This window comes from Globicephala melas, chromosome 9, assembly GCF_963455315.2.
Source record: "Globicephala melas chromosome 9, mGloMel1.2, whole genome shotgun sequence".
Classification (NCBI taxonomy): domain Eukaryota; kingdom Metazoa; phylum Chordata; class Mammalia; order Artiodactyla; family Delphinidae; genus Globicephala; species Globicephala melas.
In genome coordinates, this window is record NC_083322.1 from 63,793,758 (window position 1) to 63,815,215 (window position 21,458).

At 35.4% G+C, this 21,458-nt stretch overlaps 1 protein-coding gene across 4 annotated transcripts in view; it reads left to right on the forward strand.

The window, feature by feature from the left end:
- The window catches only part of PHF14 (PHD finger protein 14), a 199,902-nt gene extending 183,946 nt beyond the window's left edge, over nt 1-15,956 (forward strand). For 2 of the 4 annotated variants that reach the window (XM_060304665.2, XM_030857189.3), the window contains one exon: nt 15,762-15,956. In XM_060304665.2, coding sequence (XP_060160648.1) covers nt 15,762-15,836 — 75 coding nt within the window. In that variant the 3' untranslated portion in view covers nt 15,837-15,956. The remainder of the gene's footprint in view (nt 1-15,761) is intronic. The other 2 variants (XM_060304667.2, XM_060304672.2) reach the window with 2 other exon arrangements.
- Nucleotides 15,957-21,458: the final 5,502 nt, after the last annotated feature.

The window sequence follows — 21,458 nt, forward strand, 5'->3', positions numbered from 1 at the left end:
TTTCTAATGGCAATATAGAAATTAGTTTGAGTAAAATTTAACTGTAGGGCTTGACTAAGCCAAAAAAAAATTTTGTTTAATTGAAATATAGTTGATTTACAATATTGTGTTAGTTTCAGGTGTACAGCAAAGTGATTTGTTTATACACACACACATACATACAATATATTCTTTTTTTAATGCTTTTCCATTATAGGTTATTAAAAGATACTGAATATAGTTCCCTATGGTATACAGTAAATCCTTGTTGTTTATTTTACGTATGATAGTATGTATCTGTTAATCCCATACTCCTAATTTATCCTCCCCATGCCCCCTTCCCTTTTGGTAACCATAAATTTTCTCTGTCTATGAGTCTGCTTCTGTTTTGTAAATAGATTCATTTGTATTATTTTTTAGATTCCACATATGTTATTTGTCTTTCTCAGTCTGCCTTACTTCACTTAGTATGATAATCTCTAGATCCACCCACGTTGCTGCAAAGGGCATTATTCTTTTTTGTGGATGAGTAATATTCCATTGTGTGTATATATATATATACACACACACACACACTTCTTCTTTATGCATTCATCTGTTGGACACTAAGGTTGCTTCCATGTCTTGGCTATTGTAAATACTGCTGCAGTGAACATTGGGGTGCATATATCTTTTCAAATTAGAGTTTTTGTCTTTTCTGGATATGTGCACAGGAGTGGGATTGCTGGATCATACAGTAACTCTATTTTTAGGTTTTTAAGGGACACATACCATTTTCCTTAGTGGCTGCACCAATTTATATTCCCACCAATAGTGTAGGAGTGTTCCCTTTTCTCCAAACCCTGTACAGCATTTGTTATTTGTAGACTTTTTCATGATGGCCATTCTGAGCAGTGTGAGATGATACCTCATTGTAGTTTTGATTTGCATTTCTCTAATAATTAGCGATGTTGAGCATCTTTTCATGTGCCTGTTGGTCATCTGTATGTCTTCTTTGGAGAAATGTCTATTTAGGTCTTCTGCCCATTTTTTGATTGGGTTGTTTGTGGTTTTTTTTTTTTTTTTATTGAGTTGTATGAGCTGTTTGTATATTTTGGAAATTAAGCCCTTGTCGGTCACATGTTTGCAAATATTTTCTCCCAGTCCATAGGTTGTCTTTTCATTTTGTTTATGGTTTGCTTTGCTGTGCAAAAGCTTATAAGTTTGATTAGGGCCCATTTGTTTATCTTTGCTTTTATTTCTTTTGCCTTGGGAGACTGATTTAAGAAAATATTGCTACCGTTTATGTCAGAGAATATTTTGTCTGTGTTCTCTTCTAGGAGTTTTATGGTATCACATCTTATATTTAAGTCTTTAAGCTACTTTAATTTTGTGCATGGTGTGAGGGAGTGTTCTAACTTCATTGATTAACATGTGGCTGTCTAGCTTTCCCAACACCACTTGCTGAAGAAACTGTCTTTTCTCCATTATATATTTTTGCCTACTTTGTTGAAGATTAATTGACCATTAATTTATTTCTGGGCTCTCTAATCTGCTCCATTGATCCATATGTCTGTTTTTGTGCCAGTACCATGCTGTTTTGATTACTGTAGCTTTATAGTATTATCTGAAGTCTGGAAGGGTTATACCTCCAGCTTTGTTCTTCTCTCTCAGAATTGCTTTGGCAATTCTGGGTCTTTAGTGATTGCATATAAATATTACAATTATTTGTTTAGTTCTGTGAAAAATGTCATGGGTAAATTGATAGGGATAACATTAAACCTGTAGATTGCTTTGGGTAATATGGCCATTTTAACTATGTTAATTCTTCCAATCCAAGAGCATGGGATATCTTTCCATTTCTTTGAACCATCTTTGATTTCTTTTATCAATGTTTTATAGTTCTCAGAGTATAAGTCTTTCACCTGCTTGGTCAGGTTTATCCCTAGGTTTTCTTTTCTTTGTTTGTTTGTTTTTAATGCAATTTTGAACAGGGCTTTTTTTTTGTACTTCCTGATATTTCATTGTTAATGCAAAGAAATGCAACAGATTTCTGTATATTAATCTTGTATCCTGCTACCTTGCTGAATTCATCTATCACTTCTAATAGTTTTTGTGTGGAGTCTTTAGGGTTTTCTACATAGAGTATCATGTCATCTGCATATAATGACAATTTTACCTCTTCCCTTTTGACTTAGATACATTTTGTTTCTTTTTCTTGTCTGATTGCTGTGGCTAGGACTTCCAATACAATGTTGAATAGAAGTGGTGAGAGTGGGTGTCCTTGTCTTTTCCCAAAATTTAGTGGGAAGGCATTCAGCTTTTCACCATTGAGTATTATGTTGGCTGTGGGTTTGTCACAAATAGCTTTTATTGTGTTGAGATATGTTCCCTCTGTACTCAGTTTGGCAAGAGTTTTTATCATGAATGGATGTTGAATTTTATCATATGCTTTTTCTGCCATCTATTGAGATGATCATGTGGTTTGTGTCTTTTGTTGATGTGGTCTATCACATTGATTGATTTGTGTATGTTGAACCATCTTTGTGACCCTAGAATGAATCCAACTCGATCATGGTGTATGATTCTTTTTATGAATTGTTGGATTCAGTTTGCTAATATTTTGTTGAGGATTTTTGCATCTATATTCATCAAAGATATTGGCCTGTAATTTTCTTTACTTAGTGTCTGTCTTTTTGGTATCAGGGTGATGGTGGCTTCATAGAATGACTTTGGGAGTGTTCCCTCCTCTTCAGTCTTTTGGAAGAGTTTAAGAAAGAGTTTAAGAAGTATAAGTTCTTCTTTGTATGTTTGGTAGAATTCCTCAGTGAAGCCATCCAGTCCTGGACTTTTATTTGCAGGGACTTTTAAAAAAATTACAGATTGTATTTTACTTCTAGTGATTGGTCTGTTCAAATTATCTGTTTTTTCTTGATTCAGTTTTTTCAGACTGTATGTTTCTAGAAACTTGTCCATTCCTTCTGGGTTGTCCATTTTGTTGGCATGTAACTGTTTATAATATTTTCTTATGATTTTTGTATCAATATTTATGCATTATTCATTGTTATTTCTCCTTCTTCAGTTCTTAATTTATTTGGGTCCTCTCTCTTTTCTTCTTGGTGAGCCTAGCCAGAGGTTTGTTGATTTTATTTATCCTGTCAAAGAACCAGCTCTTGGTTTTATTGATTTTTTCTATTGTTTTTTTAATCTCTTTTATTTATTTCTCTCTGATCTTTATTATTTCCTTCCTTCCACTGACTGTAGATTTTGTTTGTTTTTCTTTTTCTAATTCTTTTAGGTAGTAGTTTAGGTTGTTTATTTGGGATTTTTCTTATTTTCTGAGAAAGGCCTGTATTTCTATGAACTTCCCTCTTAGAACTTCTTTTGCTGTGTCCCATTGATTTTGTATGGTTGTGTTTTTATTGTCTTTTATCTTGAGGTATTTTTTTTATTTCATTGTTGACCCACTGGTTTTTTAGCAGTGTGTTGTTTGGTCTCCATGTAATCATTTTTTGTTCTCATTTCTCTTTCTGTGATTGATTTCTATTTTCATTCCACTATGGTCAGAAAAGATGCTTGAAATTTCTATCCTTTTAAATTTGTGGAGGTTTGTTTTGTGGCCTAGTATGTGGTGTATCCTAGAGAATGTTGCATATACACTTGAAAAGAATGTGTATTCTGGGTTTTTTGGATGTAATGTCCTATAGATATCAACTAAGTCTAACTGTTTTATTGTGTCATTTAGTATCTCTGTTGCCTTATTGATTTTCTGTCTGGAAGATCTGTCCATTGATGTCAGCGGAGTGTTAAAGTCTCCTACTATTATTGTATTCCCATCAATTTCTCCCGTTATGTCTGTTAGTATTTATTTTATGTATTTAGGTACTTCTCTGTTGGGCGCATATATGTTAACAAGTATGATATCTTCTTCTTGTATTGATCTTTTTATCATTATGTAGTGTCCTTCTTTGTCTTTCTTTATGGCCTTTGTTTTATTTTATTTATTTTTTAATTTATTTATTTTTGGCTACGTTGGGTCTTTGTTGCTGTGCACAGGCTTTCTCTAGCCATATTGAGCGGGTTCTACTCTTTCTTGCAGTGCACAGGCTTCTCACTGTGGTGGCTTCTCTTGTTGGAGAGCATGGGGTCTAGGCACGCGGGCACAGTTGTTGCGGCATGCAGGCCCTAGAGCATGCGGGCATCAGTAGTTGTTGCGTGTGGGCTCAGTAGTTGTGGCGCATGGGCTCTGGGGTGTGCAGGCTTCAGTAGTTGTGGCGCACGGGCTCGGTAGTTGTGGATCACGGGCTCTAGAGCGCAGGCTCAGTGGTTGTGGCTCAGACTTAGTTGCTCCATGGCATGTGGGATATTCCTGGACCAGGGCTCAAACCTGTGTCCCCTGCATTGGCAGGCAGATTCTTAACCACTGCACCATGAGGGAAGTCCCTGGTCTTTATTTTAAAGTCTATTTTGTCTGATATGACTATTGCTACCTTAGCTTTCTTGTCATTTCCATTTGCATGAAATACCTTTTTCCATCCCCTCACTTTCAATCTATGTGTGTCTTTTTCCCTAAAGTGTATCTCTTGTAGGCAGCATATTGTAGGTCCTTATTCTATTATCCAATCTGCCACTCTCTCTCTTGATTGGAGCATTTAGTCAGTTGACATTTAAAGTACTTATTGATGATTAGGTATTTGTCATTTTAAACCTTGTTTTCCAGTTGATTTTGTAGTTTTTCTTTGTCCCTGTCTTCCTTTTGATTTTCCTTTTATGGTTTGATGGTTTTCTTTTGTATTATGCTAGAGTTCCTTTCTTTTTGGTTTTTGTGAAGCTGTTGTATGTTTTTGATTTGTTATCCTGGTTTTCAAGTATGCTAACCCATAACTATACCTACTTGCTTTAGACTGGTAGTCATATAAACAAACATTCTAAAAGGTCTACCTTTTCTTACTTCCCTCCCTGACATTTTGTGATTTCGATGTCCTATTTTACATCTTCATGTTTATCCTTTGGCTGTTCATTGTAGTTATAATCGCCTTCACTGATTTTTTTTCATTTTTATTCTATGTACTGGCTTATTTAAGGGATCTTCAATCCTTTTATAAATTTGTCTTTCCTGTTGTGACTTTCCCTTTCCTGTAGATTCTTACTTCTTTTCTATTTAGAGAAGACCTTTCAATATTTCTTTTAGGATTGGTTTACCATTGCTATATGCTTTTAGTTTTTGCTTGTCTGAGAAATTCTTTCTCTCTCCTTCTGTTCTAAATGATAATCTTGCCTGGTATCCTAGGTTGCATGCTTTTCCCTTTCAGGACTTTGACTATATCTCGTCACTCCCTCCGGGCCTGCAAAGTTCTGTAGAGAAAACAGCTGATAGCCTTGTGGGAGTTCCACTGTAACTCACTGTTTTTCTCTTGCTGCCTTTATAATCCTCTCTTTAACTTTCGCCACTTTAATTACCATATGTCTTACAGTAGGGCTGTTTGGGTTCATCTTGTTTGAGACCTTCTGTGCTTCCTGTACCTGGATATCTGTTTCCTTCTTTAGGTTTCGGAAGTTGTCAGCCATAATTTTTTCAAATATATTTTTGATCCCCTTTTCTCTTTCTTCTCCTTCTGGAATTCCTGTTATGTGTAGATTGGCATGCTTTGTATTATCCCATAGATCTCATATATTGCTTTTATTTTTTAAATTTGTCTGTCTGCTGTTCTGATTGGGTGATTTCTGTTATTCTGTCTTCCAGATCACTTATTCATTCTTCTACATTCTTTAGTTTGCTATTTTTTGCCTTTAGCTCAGTTTTCACCTCAGAAATTGAGTTGTCTAATTTTGATTGGCTCCTCTTTATGGTTTCTAGTTCCTTGTTACAGTGATCTACATTTCTATTGATAGTCTTTCTTAATTCCTTCAGCATTTTTATTACCTCCTTTTTGAAATCAGGGTCTGGTAGACTGGTGAGGTCTGTATCATTGTTTGTTCATTTAGGGGGATTCTATTGTTTTTTAAATTGGCAGTAGTTCCTCTACTTTTTCATTTTACTTATATTTCTCTGACTCTATGAATTTAGGAGAAACAGTTATCTACTGTAGTTTTAAAGGGCTGTTTTTATGTGTGAGTGACCCTGTGTAGACCATGTGAGTCCAGTATTGTTGGTGCCAGGGTTGTTTTTGGTATGGATGCTTGCCAAGTCTTTCCTCAGGGTGTGCTGGCCCTTGTCTCCTTGATAGATGGGTGTGTTTGGTGTTTTGGTGACCAGAGCCTGTGCTGGATGTTGGGCAGGGCCTCCTCTTTGCCCTGTGGTTCTCACAGCCCTGTTGGGGTTAGAGTCTGCTCCCCAGTTGTTGGAATAGAGGCCCCAGATCCAATTCTGAGCTGTGGTGTGAGATAGGTGGGACTGGAGTGCTCCCTCTGGGAAAGGAGCCACTGTGTGTTCTTCCCCAGGAGACTTCTGCCAGGATGTGTGACTCTGTGATGCTGCCTGTCACCTGGTTTGTGCCCACAGAAATCACTGTTGCTGCTGCTGCACTCAGGGGCCACCTCCACTACAGGAGCGCTAATAATCAGTTCAGATTTCAGCCCTGCCTCCACTTGAGTGTGCACGAAATTCGCAAAACCCATGGTGGCAGAAGCTATGCCCCGCTGTGAGCACACTGATAATGAGGATGCTATGGTAGATCCACACCTCTCCCTTACTGAGTTGACAGTGGGGCTCCTATGAAAGATCTGCCCTCCATCCTGCGCGTGCCCCCTGTTGTGGCCCAGGCCCACTCCAGGACTTTCGGGCTGTCTCCCCACAGCCAAACTGGTTCTTCTCCCTAGGTCTGTCTGCTGAAGCCCAAGTTTCAGCACCTAGCCACTGCACACACCAGGAGGCGCGTGTCTCCGGCTGTGCTGGTCTCTCTACCCTGGGGGGCTGCAGGCCAGCTCCCACACTCTCCTCCCCAGCCTCTGAAGCTCCCTGTGTGTTTCAGCACATTTCCCAGCTGGTGAAGGAGGTTCCCAGGGGTGCAGGTCCTGTCCCTATTCCTCCTCTTCTCCCTTTTCCCTTCGTCTTACTGGTTATGTAGGCATCTTTCCAGCAGCTTTGGTTGTATGAGATCTTCTGCAAGCTTTGCAGTATGTATTCTGTGAGAATTATTCCACATGTAGGTGTATTTTTGATGTATTTGTGAGAGGAGGTGAGCTCCATATCCCTCTACTCCGCCATCTTGATCTCCTTCACCCAAATTCTTTTAATATATATAAAATGCCTTTTAAATCTATGTTCCATTAAACTCCTCATTGTATTGTGAAGGATAAACAAAATGCTATCACATCCTATTGAAGAGGGCACTTCTTCCACAATGGCCAGTTCCAGTATCAATGGCTGTTGCTTATATTAATAAATAAATAAAATATGCTACCTATAAGTATTTTCCAGCTTGTATAATGAACTCAGTTATTGCTGAATAATTTCTAGTCATAAAACAGTGCATGTATGACTGGAAATTTTAATGAGCCAATCACTGATTTTTATACAACCTAGAAATTTCTTAGCTATGGAACTATAATTCGACTGGTGAGCTTGCATATCTTAAACATTTTTAGACTTTATTTCTGCCTCATTTTTGCTTGATGGAATTTTTTTAACTCCTGGGAATTTAAACCTGTATGTGTATGTTTAGAACAAAAAATAAAACAACATAAATTTAGAAATGTCTCTTCTTCTCCTTGAGTACCTGTGGGAAAAGTAGAGGTTCATATGTATTGTCTTCAAATATTAGTACATTTAGGATTTTTGAAATGTTACATTTAGTGAATAGATGATTTATGCAAAAATATTTTCTAAAGAGCCTCTTTAAATGTTATTTCTTAATATACCATAATCTTTTAATTCATATACATTGGACTTATGCTATTCTCATTTGAAAATATACTTATATTGCCCCCTTATAGAATTTGAGGGGTTTTATTTGTTTTATTTTTCTCTAGAGTCAGTACTGACTACCCACCAACTTCAAAAGCAGGTAGCATTTTTTCTTCCAGTTTAATTGAGATATAATTGACACACAGCAGTCTATATGTTTAAGGTATACAGCAAAATGATTTGATTTATATACATCGTGAAGTAATTATCACAAGTTTAAGTGAACATCTATCTCATATACACACAAAATTAAATAGAAAAAAAATTTTTCTTGTGATGAGAATTCTTATGGTTTACTCTCTTAACAGCTTACATATATAACATACAGTGTTAATTATAGTTATCATGTTGTACATTACATCCCTAGTGCTTATTTATCTTATAAGTGGAAGTTTGTACCTTTTGACTACCTTCATCCAGTTTCCTCCCCATTCACTTCTCCTCACCCCACCCCCTAACCCAAATCTGATCTCTTTTTCTATGAGTTTGTTTTTGAAATTTAATTGATGTCCAATACTGTTAGTTCCTGTTGCATAACATTCAGTATTTCTATATATTTCAAGGTGATCACCATGATAAGCCTGGTTATGTATGTTAGCATACAAAGATATTACATAGTTATTGACTATATTCCCCACACTGTACATTTCATCAAAAGCAGGTAATATCTTTTAAACCAAAGTGTTACATATGATGGAAAGTTAGGGGCCTCTAATGTTCATTTCCAGCATACACTTCTATGCTTATTTCCTAGATATTAGATAGTCTGCCAGAGAAGGAAAATATTTTTATCTTTAAGACCATAAGTTCCGTAGGGCTTATCAAACATAAGCCTTATACAGAAACTCATCTGTCAGAGAAGAAAAGAGTGTGATGGTATTCTTAGCCCCAGCAGGTTAGCACCATATCTTAAATGTATCTTAAATACCTAAAACTTCATATTATGAAAGTTATGCTTTTCTTCATATTTATGAGAAGATATAAGCTTATAGAATTAGGTTTATGCTCATTAAGTGTCTAACCTAACTCACACTTATCATCCATCATTCATTTTCTTTTTTCCAATCCTATTTTGCCAGAGTCTTACCTTCCACTCACTGTTCTTCCTTTCCTTTCCTGTTAATATGCCCTCCCTAGATGACTGTACCAATCCTTAGGGCCTTCCTTCTCAGGTCATAGAGATTCTCTCTTGATCTGAAATCATACATGGGAAACCCAAAGTCTTATTTTTAACTGTCCCATTTCCATGCCACCAAAAGCCACCACAAAGAAGTAAAAAGTAACAGGAGGAACTAAAGACTTAGAAAAGCAAACCTACTTTACTAGATCTGCTCCAGAATCACAAATTGAGAGGTAAGTGATTGCTCAACAAATGAAAAAGAATTATTCATATATACTCATACGTGAAATTAGAAATTTATTACTGTCCTTTATCTACTTGCTATTAAAATAAAAGGCCGTGATTCTGTAATGTTAGGTAATGGGATATTTCTTTGATTAACTATCTTTTGAGTCACTAAGTAGAGAAAAAAGGTAGAAATTTACAAAATAGCTCCATTTTGTTTATCGACTTATGTGTTTGAGCTAGGTTTACTAAGAACATCCCAGGTTACTTGAATTTTACAGTAGCCCTAGAGTTTTTTTTTTTAATGTATCTATTTTATTTAGTTTTGGCTGTGTTGGGTCTTCATTGCTGCACGCATCCTTTCTCTAGTTGCAGCAAGCAGGGACTACTATTTGTTGAGGTACTCAGGCTTCTCATTGCAGTGGCTTCTCTTGTTGTGGAGCACAGGCTCTAGGAGCGCGGGCTTCAGTAGTTGTGGCACGTGGGCTCAGTAGTTGTGGCTTGCGGGCTCTAGAGTGCAGGCTCAGTAGTTGTGGTGCATGAGCTTAGTTGCTCTTGTGGGATCAACCCTTGAACCCTTGTCCCCGGCATTGGCAGGTGGATTCTTAACCACTGCGCCACCAGGGAAGTCCTAGACTTTCTAATTAAATATGCAACTTCTGTCATAAGAACCTCTTACGCTTTTTACTGTGAATTTAATTAAGCATTTCTTGTAAGTTCATTTCAGCATCTCTCATGGCCCACTGAAGTTGAGATTCAGTTGTAAAATGGTAGATTAATTGCCTTTTGTATTAAATGAAATAAGAATCTCAAATATGCAACATCAGGAAATTTAATTGTGGTCTTCAATTGCTTATTCAATGCATTGGAAAACTGAATACAGAAGTACAGAAAAAAGGGCCAAAGGTTGTTAAATGTAGCACATCACACACATTTTGCACTTAATGATCCAAGTGTTTATTACTATGAAGTAAATGCACCACTTAAAGAATTAGAGTGGAATTGTAAAATGTTAAAAACTCTAATTAATTTTAGTCTGAAGCATGCAACATGCTCATTTTTGCCTAAAACATTTTCATTATTGTATTTTTCCAGTTAAGAAAATTTTTTTCCTTATTGTGCAGCACTAGCATATTTTCTTTATTAAAAGCACAATCTTAAATGCCATTCAGAGTTATATCTGGTATACTTTTTTTTTTAAGTTTATTTTTGGCTGCGTGGGGTCTTTTTTGTTGTACATGGGCTTTCTCTAGTTGCGGTGAGCGGGAGCTACTCTTCGTTGCAGTATGTGTGCTTCTCATTGCTGTGGCTTCTCTTGTTGTGGAGCACAGGCTCTAGGCACGCAGGCTTCAGTAGTTGCAGCACGCAGGCTCAGTAGTTGTGGCTCACCGGCTCTAGAGCACAGGCTCAGGAGTTGTGGCGCACGGGCTTAGTTGCTTCACGGCATGTGGGATCTTCCTGGACCAGGGCTCGAACCCGTGTCCCCTGCGTTGGCAGGCGGATTCCTAACCGCTGTGTCACCAGGGAAGTCCCTCTGGTTTATGTTTTAAATGAATAAAAGAGCGTAGTTTTTGACCTCAGATCAGAACAATATATTATATATTGCTTTTCTATACTTAGTCTACAACTAACAGAACAGGTTAAGTGTGTCTTCATATTTTTCACCAAAAGCTGTGTATATACTACAGTTTTAAAGGACCATTATCAAAGCATACAGATAATTTCAACTATTAATTTGAATCCAATTACAGTAACTTTTCTCTGATTAAAGGAATATTTAAAATCTAAAGAAAATATCATAAGAAAATAGAAATATTTTAAGTTAGTACTTAGTTGTACCTTCTCACTTTATTTTACTGTTTGTACCACCATGTGTCTTTATCTGCTGTGAATAGCAAATTCTGTAAAGTAAAAACAACTGACATCATTCTCTTTGAAAACAGACTCCCATTATGCTTACTTATTTCTGGAAATAAAGCTTATGTTTTCTAATTGTGAAAGTAATCTGTGCTCAGAGTAGAAATGTAAGATAAATGCATGGAAGCACAGACAAGAAAATAAAAATTAATATCATCACCATTATAAACATTTGAGGTACTTAAGGAATTTTAAATAGAAAAATGGAAAGCAAACAGTTTATTTTAGCGTGTATTTTTAATATAGAGGTGACAGTTACCTTGAATTTTCTTCCACATAAACTCTTTGTGCATACAATCACACTTACTTTGAATTTAGAAAACTTTCATTAAATAGTCATTTCTATTTTGTTTTTTTAAATCTTTTTATTTTGAAATAATTTTAAACTTACAAAAAGTTGCAAAAACAGCACAGATAATTCCCATTGGCCCTTCATCCAGCTTCCTGTAGTGTTATTATCTTCTACTGTTCAATTATTTTATAGAGTGTTTATCTGATGTTTTCTCCTTACTAGATTTAGGTTCATGCATTATTGGGAAGGATACCACAGACCAGAATTAATGTGCCCTTTTTAGTGCATCTTACCAAAGAGTTAATATGTATTACTGGTAATGTTAACCTTCATCATTTGGTTAAGGTAATGTTTGACAGATTTCTCCACTCTAAAGGTACTCATAAAGTCATCTTTAAAGATATAATGAAATAATGGGGAAAGTGTGTCCCTTTGTATAATCCAACCTTTAAAAGAAATAATTTAAAACTTGACAGTCTGTAGGGTAAATACAGAGTCAGCTGTATTCATAGACTAATTTGAGTCCAAATATTACCTGAGCAGTAGAAATTCCAGCTGCTAAAATAATTGCTCTTTGTTTGGAGTCGGTTACCTCAAGAGAAGGGAAAAGCAGGAGTGGATAGGTTTTATTAATTGACATCAATTCTTTGAACTGTTATGAGTCAAATTTGTAAATAAGGAAAAATAGAGGGCCTTCTCTTCCAGATTGATGTTGCAAGCTGAGTAGGATTTAAACAGACTCTGTGGTTTTACTTGGTGGTAAAAGGAATCTAGTTTAGATAAAAATGGCAGTATTGTTACTTACTTCTCTGTTATAATAACTCTTTTAGTCTCATGTTGCCACCTGGAGCATTAGCCCATAATTACATGGTCCATGTGTGCTTAGAAATTTTCATTCTCCTCACTACAGCAACGCTGTCAGTGTCCAAAGAGCAGGAAGGCCAAGGAACCACTTTTAACTGTGTGGCATTATGAGCATTATTGTTATGTGCGTATTCCTGAAATTCCACATGTAACTAGCAGATCTGCAAGGTTGCTATAATCAACATGTTTTCTGGAGTATGAATTAACAAGCTTAAACATTAAGAGGTAAACCTGTCTGCTTTCCAGCAGCCCCAAAGGGTACATTTTCTTGTTGGCTGCTTCAGAACACTTGATGAAACAAATGTCAAACTTGTCAGGGCTGTCACTAAGAAAATGATCCGTGTAGCAAGGGTCTTCTTTCACTGGGGAAAAAAACAGATGTCTTATCTTAGCAAAGAGTGACAAGAACCTACCATCTATCAGAAGAAAATTTTGCCTGCCTTTAATATCCAGTAGTGAAGAAATACTTTGGTAAAAAAACTTCCTTTCTTTGCAGTTTCATTCATTATGCATTCACTTGTGAATGATATTTGATTTGCTGCCTGAGGTATTTTAATGATTGTATTAATCTTGAACTGTTATAAAGTTCTTATAAAAATTGATGTCTATAGAGAATGGGCTTGAGGACACGGGGATGGGGAAGGGTAGGCTGGGACGAAGTGAGAGAGTGGCATGGACATATATACACTACCAGATGTTATATAGATAGCTAGTGGGAAGCAGCCACATAGCACAGGGAGATCAGCTCGGTGCTTTGTGACCACCTAGAGGGGTGGGATAGGGAGGGTGGGAGGGAGACGCAAGAGGGAGTGGATATGGGGATATATGTATATGTATAGCTGATTCACTTTGTTATAAAGCAGAAACTAACACACCATTGTAAAGCAATTATACTCCAATAAAGATGTTAAAAAAAAATTGATGTGTAAACTTAGAAACACAAATTAGCACTCCCAAAAAAAGGAAAAAAACAAAGCAACTTCTAAAATCCTTTCTGGAGCATTATTATATCTAATTCCAGTGTTTTATTTACAGTGATTAAAGTCTTTGGCTGTTATTATTTTGATGATATTATACCGTAGCAATTATGATGTGTTGGACTCTAGCAGTGGATTAAATGCCTTCTCTGCCCCTCCATAATCCTTTTCTGTATCCAGATCACAGCTATTCTTATACAAAGGAAGAAAGAGATTGTATCTTGTTAACTTACACAAATAGTTTAAAGGCAAAGAAAGGCAAGATATTTTAAGACATTTTCTCTGCATAAAGAAACTTTTGTACCTGTCCTGAACAGGAGGCAGTATTAGGCATGCATTTATTAACTATACTTTATTACTAAGAAAAATTCAACAACAAAAAGACTGACATTATATGAAGAATGTTAGTTAATTATGAAAGTAAATATTATAGATACTTCCTAGTCCTCAGGATCATCAGGGTAACCAAGCTTGTTAAACCAGTAAGTCATATTGCTGTGGGAACTTAGCAGACTGTCCACGTGATAAAGCCTCCACTTTTTTTCAAAAATTAAAGAATATGAATTCGATAACGGTGAGTTTGGCTTATGATGTTTCAAATATTTTTGCTTATTTCTGTTTTCAATAATGTTTTAGTAAATTCAGAAGTGTAACTACTGGATAAGGAAGGATATTATGCTTTTCCAAATTACAGACCTCTCTTTTACTCATCTTTTATTCCACTGTTTCACATAGTTCAGGAAACATTTATTGGACCCCCCCCATACACTAAATGTGCCCTGCCTTGAACAACTAGGAATATAAGATAAAGAAGATAAAGCCCTGCCTTGAACAACATATAAACAAATTCAGTGCTACCTAACAAAAATTTCTTGCCACCTTTACCTGCTGTTTTAACACTTTCTGTCAGTGTTTCACTGACAGAAGATGACAGTGGAAAGTGTGGAATAGGATTTGCTTTTTATTGGGTTGTAATTAAAGTGTAATCTCTACAGACTCTTATCTTAGACTCTTAAAGTGGAAACTACCTTCATTAATAGATTTTCAAGAGTCAATTGAACATAATATCTCTATTCAGTAGAGACAAATTGGAAAAAAAATTAAACAGCACACAGTAGCTATTGTGCTTAGATAAATATATTAAAATTACATTGCCAAAATTGATAGTCAGAAACCCCATTCCTTGCAGCCAACATATCTGTAATGATTCAGGTTGATTGATAATATTGATAATTTCTCTGCTTTCCTGGTGTTGACAAAGGCTAAATCACAGGTGCTGTTGAAATTTAGAGACAATGTATATAAAGGAAGCTTTCTCCACCTTAATGTTTATGGGCAAGGGTGTGGTCTTTCGTGGAAAACAAATATATATATATATATGACACTTAACATATATATGTTATGTATAAACATTATATAAATATGTTATACATATTAACATATATATAACAAATATATATTTGTTATATATATACACCTTGATTTTCATTTACTTAATAAAGTCAGTTTACTTAATAATTATTTGTTAGCAAAGCTTAATAATTATTTAATTGAATTGGTTTTTATACAGAGATGCAGGGTGATGTGTAGTGATATTGATGTTATTACTGCTGTCCAGAGATACTTAAGAAATTAAGCTACTCATACTTTAATTAACTCAGTAAAGAGTTAGACAGTGTTTTTTACTTCCATTAATAAAAATGGCAGGCCTATCAGAAATATTAGAAAAGCAAGACTGCTTTGTACTTACGTGTTGTTGAAGGAACATATATGATGAGATGGGTTATAAAATGTAAGATGAAATATTTTTCCAGATTCTCATTATTTATACTTTGGAGGTCACCATTTAATATTGAACACAAGATACACTTCATTCCTATGGAAGCAGACATTATGATGTCACTTTATTTATTCACCATGTTCCACAGGAACCTGCTATGAATTATGAGGCCACCACTTAGAATGAAACTGTAGAATGTAAGCATTCTGTCACCTCACGTGCCCATTTTAGAGTTTCCTATTTTAGAACTGACTGATCTTCAGATAACATGGTGGCACGAGTAATTGGAAAATTGGCAGACCTGTCAAGAAAGTATGCTGGATGAGACCAAAATGCCATGCTGGGTACATAAAATGTCTCAGAAGTTAAATTTACTGTTTTTTATCAAATAGTGAAGTAAAAATATCTGGTTGACCCCCTAAAAAGGACACTTTTTAGTAGCAGGTGCTTTCAAAAGTAATTCTTAAGTCATTGATAAAATAAGTTGTTTTTAAAAACATACAGAAATTTTTAGTGAATGTGTAGTATAAAACAGCACCCACTGAGAATGTTAATGTTTAAATGTTGCATAATTGTGCCATTTTGTTTATAGCCTTTCCCCTACGATTACTGGAGTCATGATAGTTAATTCTTCAGAGAAATGAAGTTAAAGTGTACTTAAGTATAGGTGCTAAAATGCCCTGAAGTTTATATTTTAATGTTTTCTAAAATTTATTTCACAGGAAGATGAAAATGAAGCTGAAAGAAAAAATACATCTCAGGAGCTCAACATGGAACAGAAAAATCCAAAGAAATAAAGGATTTTCTGTAGTGTTTTGAAAAGTTTGCAACTTACGTAGTAGCAGATGAAATTTCTAATTGTAAAATGTTAAATTGTAAAATCTAATTTGCAAAATGTTCTCAATAAAGTCATTGAAAATGAAATAGGAACGTGCGTTTGGAATTTGTATTTTTTAAGAGCGACTTAAACTTTTATATAAAAGTTAGACCGTTAAAATATTTTTTTAAATTCTTTACTGAAATTTGAGAATAAGAGAATTTTATCTGTAACCCAAGTGTTAACACATGTGGATGACTTTAAAAAAAAAAAAAACTGAAAGTCTTTTCCCCTTACAAGCCTCTGTTGTCTTCTTCAAGGACCTTAACAGAATTCCAATTAATATAAAGAAAGTCCAACATAGTTCAAAAATGAACAGGAAATGCTTGCATGTGAAAACACTGAAAACCAACTACTGCCACAAGATTAAATACCATTTTCTGATTTCTGCCAATGTTTTTGGCAGATGTCTTTGGTTATTTAAAGCAGAGTTTCTTAAAATTAGAAGCAGAGTTTCTTAAAATGAGAAGCAGAACTTTGGAAGGCTTATAAGAGAATGCCAGCATACACTTCTTCCCTGTGAGAATGAAATCTGTATACTTAGCCTGGAGCCATAGTTTTATCACAAGCATCTGAGGAGCTCAGTAAAGGTGTGACAGTGGGACAGGCTGGCAGCTATGATACAGTAGGCTGAAATGGGGAAAACTGCAAGTAGGCAAGATAGAAAAGTCATTGATGTATAGCCTCAAATAATGTAACTATGGATATCAGGAAAACAGCTATATCCCACAGATTAGACTCCCTGGATGAATTTTGAAGCAGAGTTTGAGCCAAAGAAAAGCCTGAGTAGGCATGTCAGAGTCTGAGGAGGGCCTGTGCAATAAGCAAATACAAAGATTAATTTGACTTTTTCCCATTTTTTTCCTATTTTTTGGAATAGATACTACTCTATTTCAAAATACCCATATTCACTTAGATTGGAGTTACATTAGCGGTGTCACATTTGAAAAGAAACAATAATACATGATTCATATTATCATTAAAATCTATTACATATACTATGTTGTAGGTACTGTGCTAAACAGTATTCTTTATACCACTAATCATCCCTATTAACATATAAGATAGTTATTACTTTTCTTCACGTTACCAATGATCAATCTGAGACTTAGGGAAAATAAGTTAACCAAGGTTATGGAGCGTGTAATTGGCAGAGCAAAACTTCAAACCCAAGCAGTCTCACCCCAGAATATCACATTTAATTATTGTGAACTACCTATGTCATACCTCTTTCAATTCACTATCTTCCCCAAAAACATAGTCTTTCTTGTTAGCACCTTATTTACCACCTGCTACCTCCCGTTTAATTATTTTTCTTCCCTAAATTCTTAGCCATGCTTAATTTGAAAACTTTGGCTTAAGTGAAGTAATTAACTACTATTCCAGCTCCCCTAAAACATGAAAATCCTGCTTTATCTTTTCTACGTTGAGTTACGATGGAACAAGTGTAAAAGCATCTTACTGCTTCTCTACAATTTTTCAGTAACTTTTTGGCCATATTTTTCAGTAGACTATTTAGTTACTAGTGTGCTGTCATCTCATCTCTTAATACTTTCATTTCTAAAATAAGTTGCTGAGTATGAGAAGAGGGACACTCAGCCACCCAACAGGCATTTTAAATATTTATATTTGTGATACCTTTAATCATTTAAAACTCTAGTTTTCCTTTTTAGAAATATTTTAAAATATGTATGTATCCCTTGGCTTATGGACAATGAGTAATAAAGTAAATCACTGTAAATTTCCTTTAGGGAAAATCTGCCGTATGAATTTATCAAATTTTTAGGGTTTATACACTTATGTCTAAGTATATACACATAAATCTTGTTATAATGCTAAAAGATTGCCCACATTATATGACTAAGCTGGTACTTTTTTTGAATCAAATTCTGCATATTATGTAGTTTTTTTATAGAATATAACATATTGTAATAGCTCAGGTTGCCATAACAACATACCTCAGGCTGCTTGGCTTCAAAAGCAGAAATGTATTTTTTCACAGTTCTGGAGGCTGGAAGTCCCAGATCAGGATTCAGCAGGTTCTGGGTTCTGGTGAGGACTCTCTTCCGGGCTTGCAGATGGTGGCCTTGCTTCATCCTCACATGGTCTTTCCTAGGTGAGTACACATAGAAAGAGGGCAGGTGAGCTCTCTGGTCTCTTTTTATAAAGACACTAATCCTATCGGATCAGGACTCCCAACTTCATGACCTCATTTAACCTTAAGTACTTCCTTACTCCAAATACAGCCATACTGGGAACCAGAGCTTCAACATGTGAGAATTGGCAGAGGTGGGGATGGGGGAGGGGCACAGTCAGTCCATAACTTATTTAAATAAGTCCAAATGCCTGTTATAACAATTCCAGTTATGTTAAGGAACACTAGAGTGAAGTCCCAATGAAATGTTTATGGCAATGTGGATTATATATATTTCGGATCCTTAGAAACATTAACAATTAGAATATGATCTAACAATTGATTTCTAAAGAAGACAAACCACTACACAGTTATATATACGTGTTTTATCTCCACATCCCCATTACTTAGCTTGTTTCCTGACCCATATTGGGTAAGTTAGCTAAGTAACTAGCTTAGTTAGTTACAGCTAAGTCAGCCTGTAACAATATAGAATACCTGAAAGACAAAACTTCTTTATACTTCATGATGCCTGTATAATTTCCACCCACTCAACTGAATTGTATTTTCTTCATGTTAATTATTGAGCTATACTTCTTCACATTTTCAAAGAATTTAAAAGTAAAACAACTTTTAATCAGTATTTGTCTCTATCATATTTACATACATCATTTAAAAAAAAAAAAACTATACAGAATTCTACTCTCTCCTCAGGTCTGTGGAACACACAGCAGAAGTAGGAAGAGGTGTTAATGCTGTCCTTGAAAGGAAGTTGCTGTGCACTAAAATGCCCACATTCTTAAATTCATCCAACAGAATTGTATTGGAACCTACTATATGCCATGCACTCTCTATCACCGGGGAATCATAACAAACTCCCTCTGCTGTCACTGTCTTAAAATTCTTAATACTTTTTGAATAAGGGATCCCACAGTTTTACTTTGCACTGGGCCTGGAAATTACATAGCAGGTACTAACATATGTTGCTTTTACTCTTTAAATCAGTTTTATTGGAGTATAATTTACATACAACAACATGCACCTATTTTGAATTAGTTCAATAAAGTTTGATAAATGTACATATCTACATAGGTACATTTATAGCATTTCAAGATATAAAGCATTTCCATCACTCCAGAAAGTTCTCTTTTGCAGTTTTACAATCATTCACACACCTCTACTATAGCAGTGGATTTGCTTTATTTTTCTTGATTAGTTTGCCTGTTTTAAAATTTCATGCAAATGGAATCATTTCATCTGTATTCTTTTGTGCCTGGCTTTCTTCACTCAACATAATATTTTGAGATTCATCCAGGTTATTTAATGAATCAATAGTTTATTCCTTTTTATTACTGAGTACTTTTTCATTGTATGAATATACCACAATTTGTGAATCACCATTGTGTGAATATACCACCTGTTGCTGGACATTTGAACAGACATCATACAAAAGAAGATTTACAAATGGCCAATAAGTGTATGAAAACATGCTCAACATCATTTAGTTATCAGGAAAAAATACAAGTTAAAACCACAGTGAGTGACTACTGTATACCCATGGAAATGTCTGTGTTGTCCAATACAGCAGCCACTAGCCACATGTGGCTATTCAGCACTTGAAATACAACTAGTCTGAATTGAGATGTGCTGTAAGAATAAAATACATAACCAATTTTGGTGACTTAGTATGAAAAAAGAATGTAAAATATCTTAACTTTTGATTATAGGCTTAAATGGTAATATCTGGATAGATTTGGTTAAATAAAATATATTACTAAAAGAAAGTTCAACTATTTTCACTTTTTTAATGTGGTTCCTAGGAAACTTGGATGTGTAAATTCCATTGTATTTCTACTGGACAGTCATAGGTGATCATTTAGACTCAGATAATGAAATGTTGGTGAGGTTATAACACAACTAGAATTCATACAAAGAACTCAGCTAAGCCATATCAGGCTCATGGCCCATAGAAACTCAGAAATAATAATTGTGTTGTTATAAGCTGTAAATTTTTGTGGTAATTTTTATGCACCAATAGAACTCTAATGGAGGTATTACATAAAAGGTTAGGGATAGGTTGCTACTGCTGGCAAGTTAGGCATTCAGCAATGGTAACCAAATCAAGAGTAAACACTTATATTATTTTCTAGACACAGCCTTCATCCCTCCAGAATGTCCATTTTATTCATGAGCCTATTAAGAAAGCAGTGATGGAAAGAAGCAGACTAACAGCCAAGGGAATTGTCATCTTGTCCATGTGACTGCTGGTCCAAGTATAAAATGGTACACCACTTTGGAAAGAAGTTTGCAAGTTTCACATGAAGGTAAACATGCCCTTAATATATGACCCAGTTACTCTGCTATAGATTTTTACACACGAGCAATGAAAAGAGATGCCCACAAAAAGATGTATATATGAATATTTTAAACAACTTTATTCATAATATTCTTAATAGCCAAAAACTGGAGGCAATTTTTTTTCTTTTAATTAGAAGTTGTGCTTCATAATGGTCATTTTTTTTTTACTACTTTATTGGAGTATTACTGCTTTACAATGGTATGTTAGTTTCTGCTTTATAACAAAGTGAATCAGTTATACATATACACGTTCCCATATCTCTTCCCTCTTGCGCTCAATTCCCTCCCACCCTCCCTATCCCACCCCTCTAGGTGGTCACAGAGCACCGAGCTGATCTCCCTGTGCTATGCGGCTGCTTCCCACTAGCTATCTGTTTTACGTTTGGTAGTGTATATATGTCCATGCCACTCTCTCACTTTGTCACAGCTTACCCTTCCCCCTCCCCATATCCTCAAGTCCATTCTCTAGTAGGTCTGTGTCTTTATTCCCGTCTTGCCCCTAAGTTCTTCATGACATTTTTTTTTTCTTAAATTCCATATATGTGTGTTAGCCTACAGTATTTGTCTTTCTCTTTCTGACTTACTTCACTCTGTGTGACAGACTCTAGGTCCATCCATCTCACTACAAATAACTCAATTTTGTTTCTTTTTATGGCTGAGTAATATTCCATTGTATATATGTGCCACATCTTTATCCATTCATCTAATGATGGACACTTAGGTTGCTTCCATGTCCTGGCTATTGTAAATAGAGCTACAGTGAACATTGTGGTACATGACTCTTTTTGAATTATGGTTTTCTCAGGGTATATGCCCAGTAGTGGGATTGCTGGGTCATATGGTAGTTCTATTTGTAGTTTTTTAAGGAACCTCCATACTGTTCTCCACAATGGCTGTATCAATTTACATTCCCACCAACAATGCAAGAGTGTTCCCTTTTCTCCACATCCTCTCCAGCATTTATTGTTTGTAGATTTTTGATGATGGCCATTCTGACTGTGTGAGGTGATACCTCATTGTAGTTTTGATTTGCATTTCTCTAATGATTAA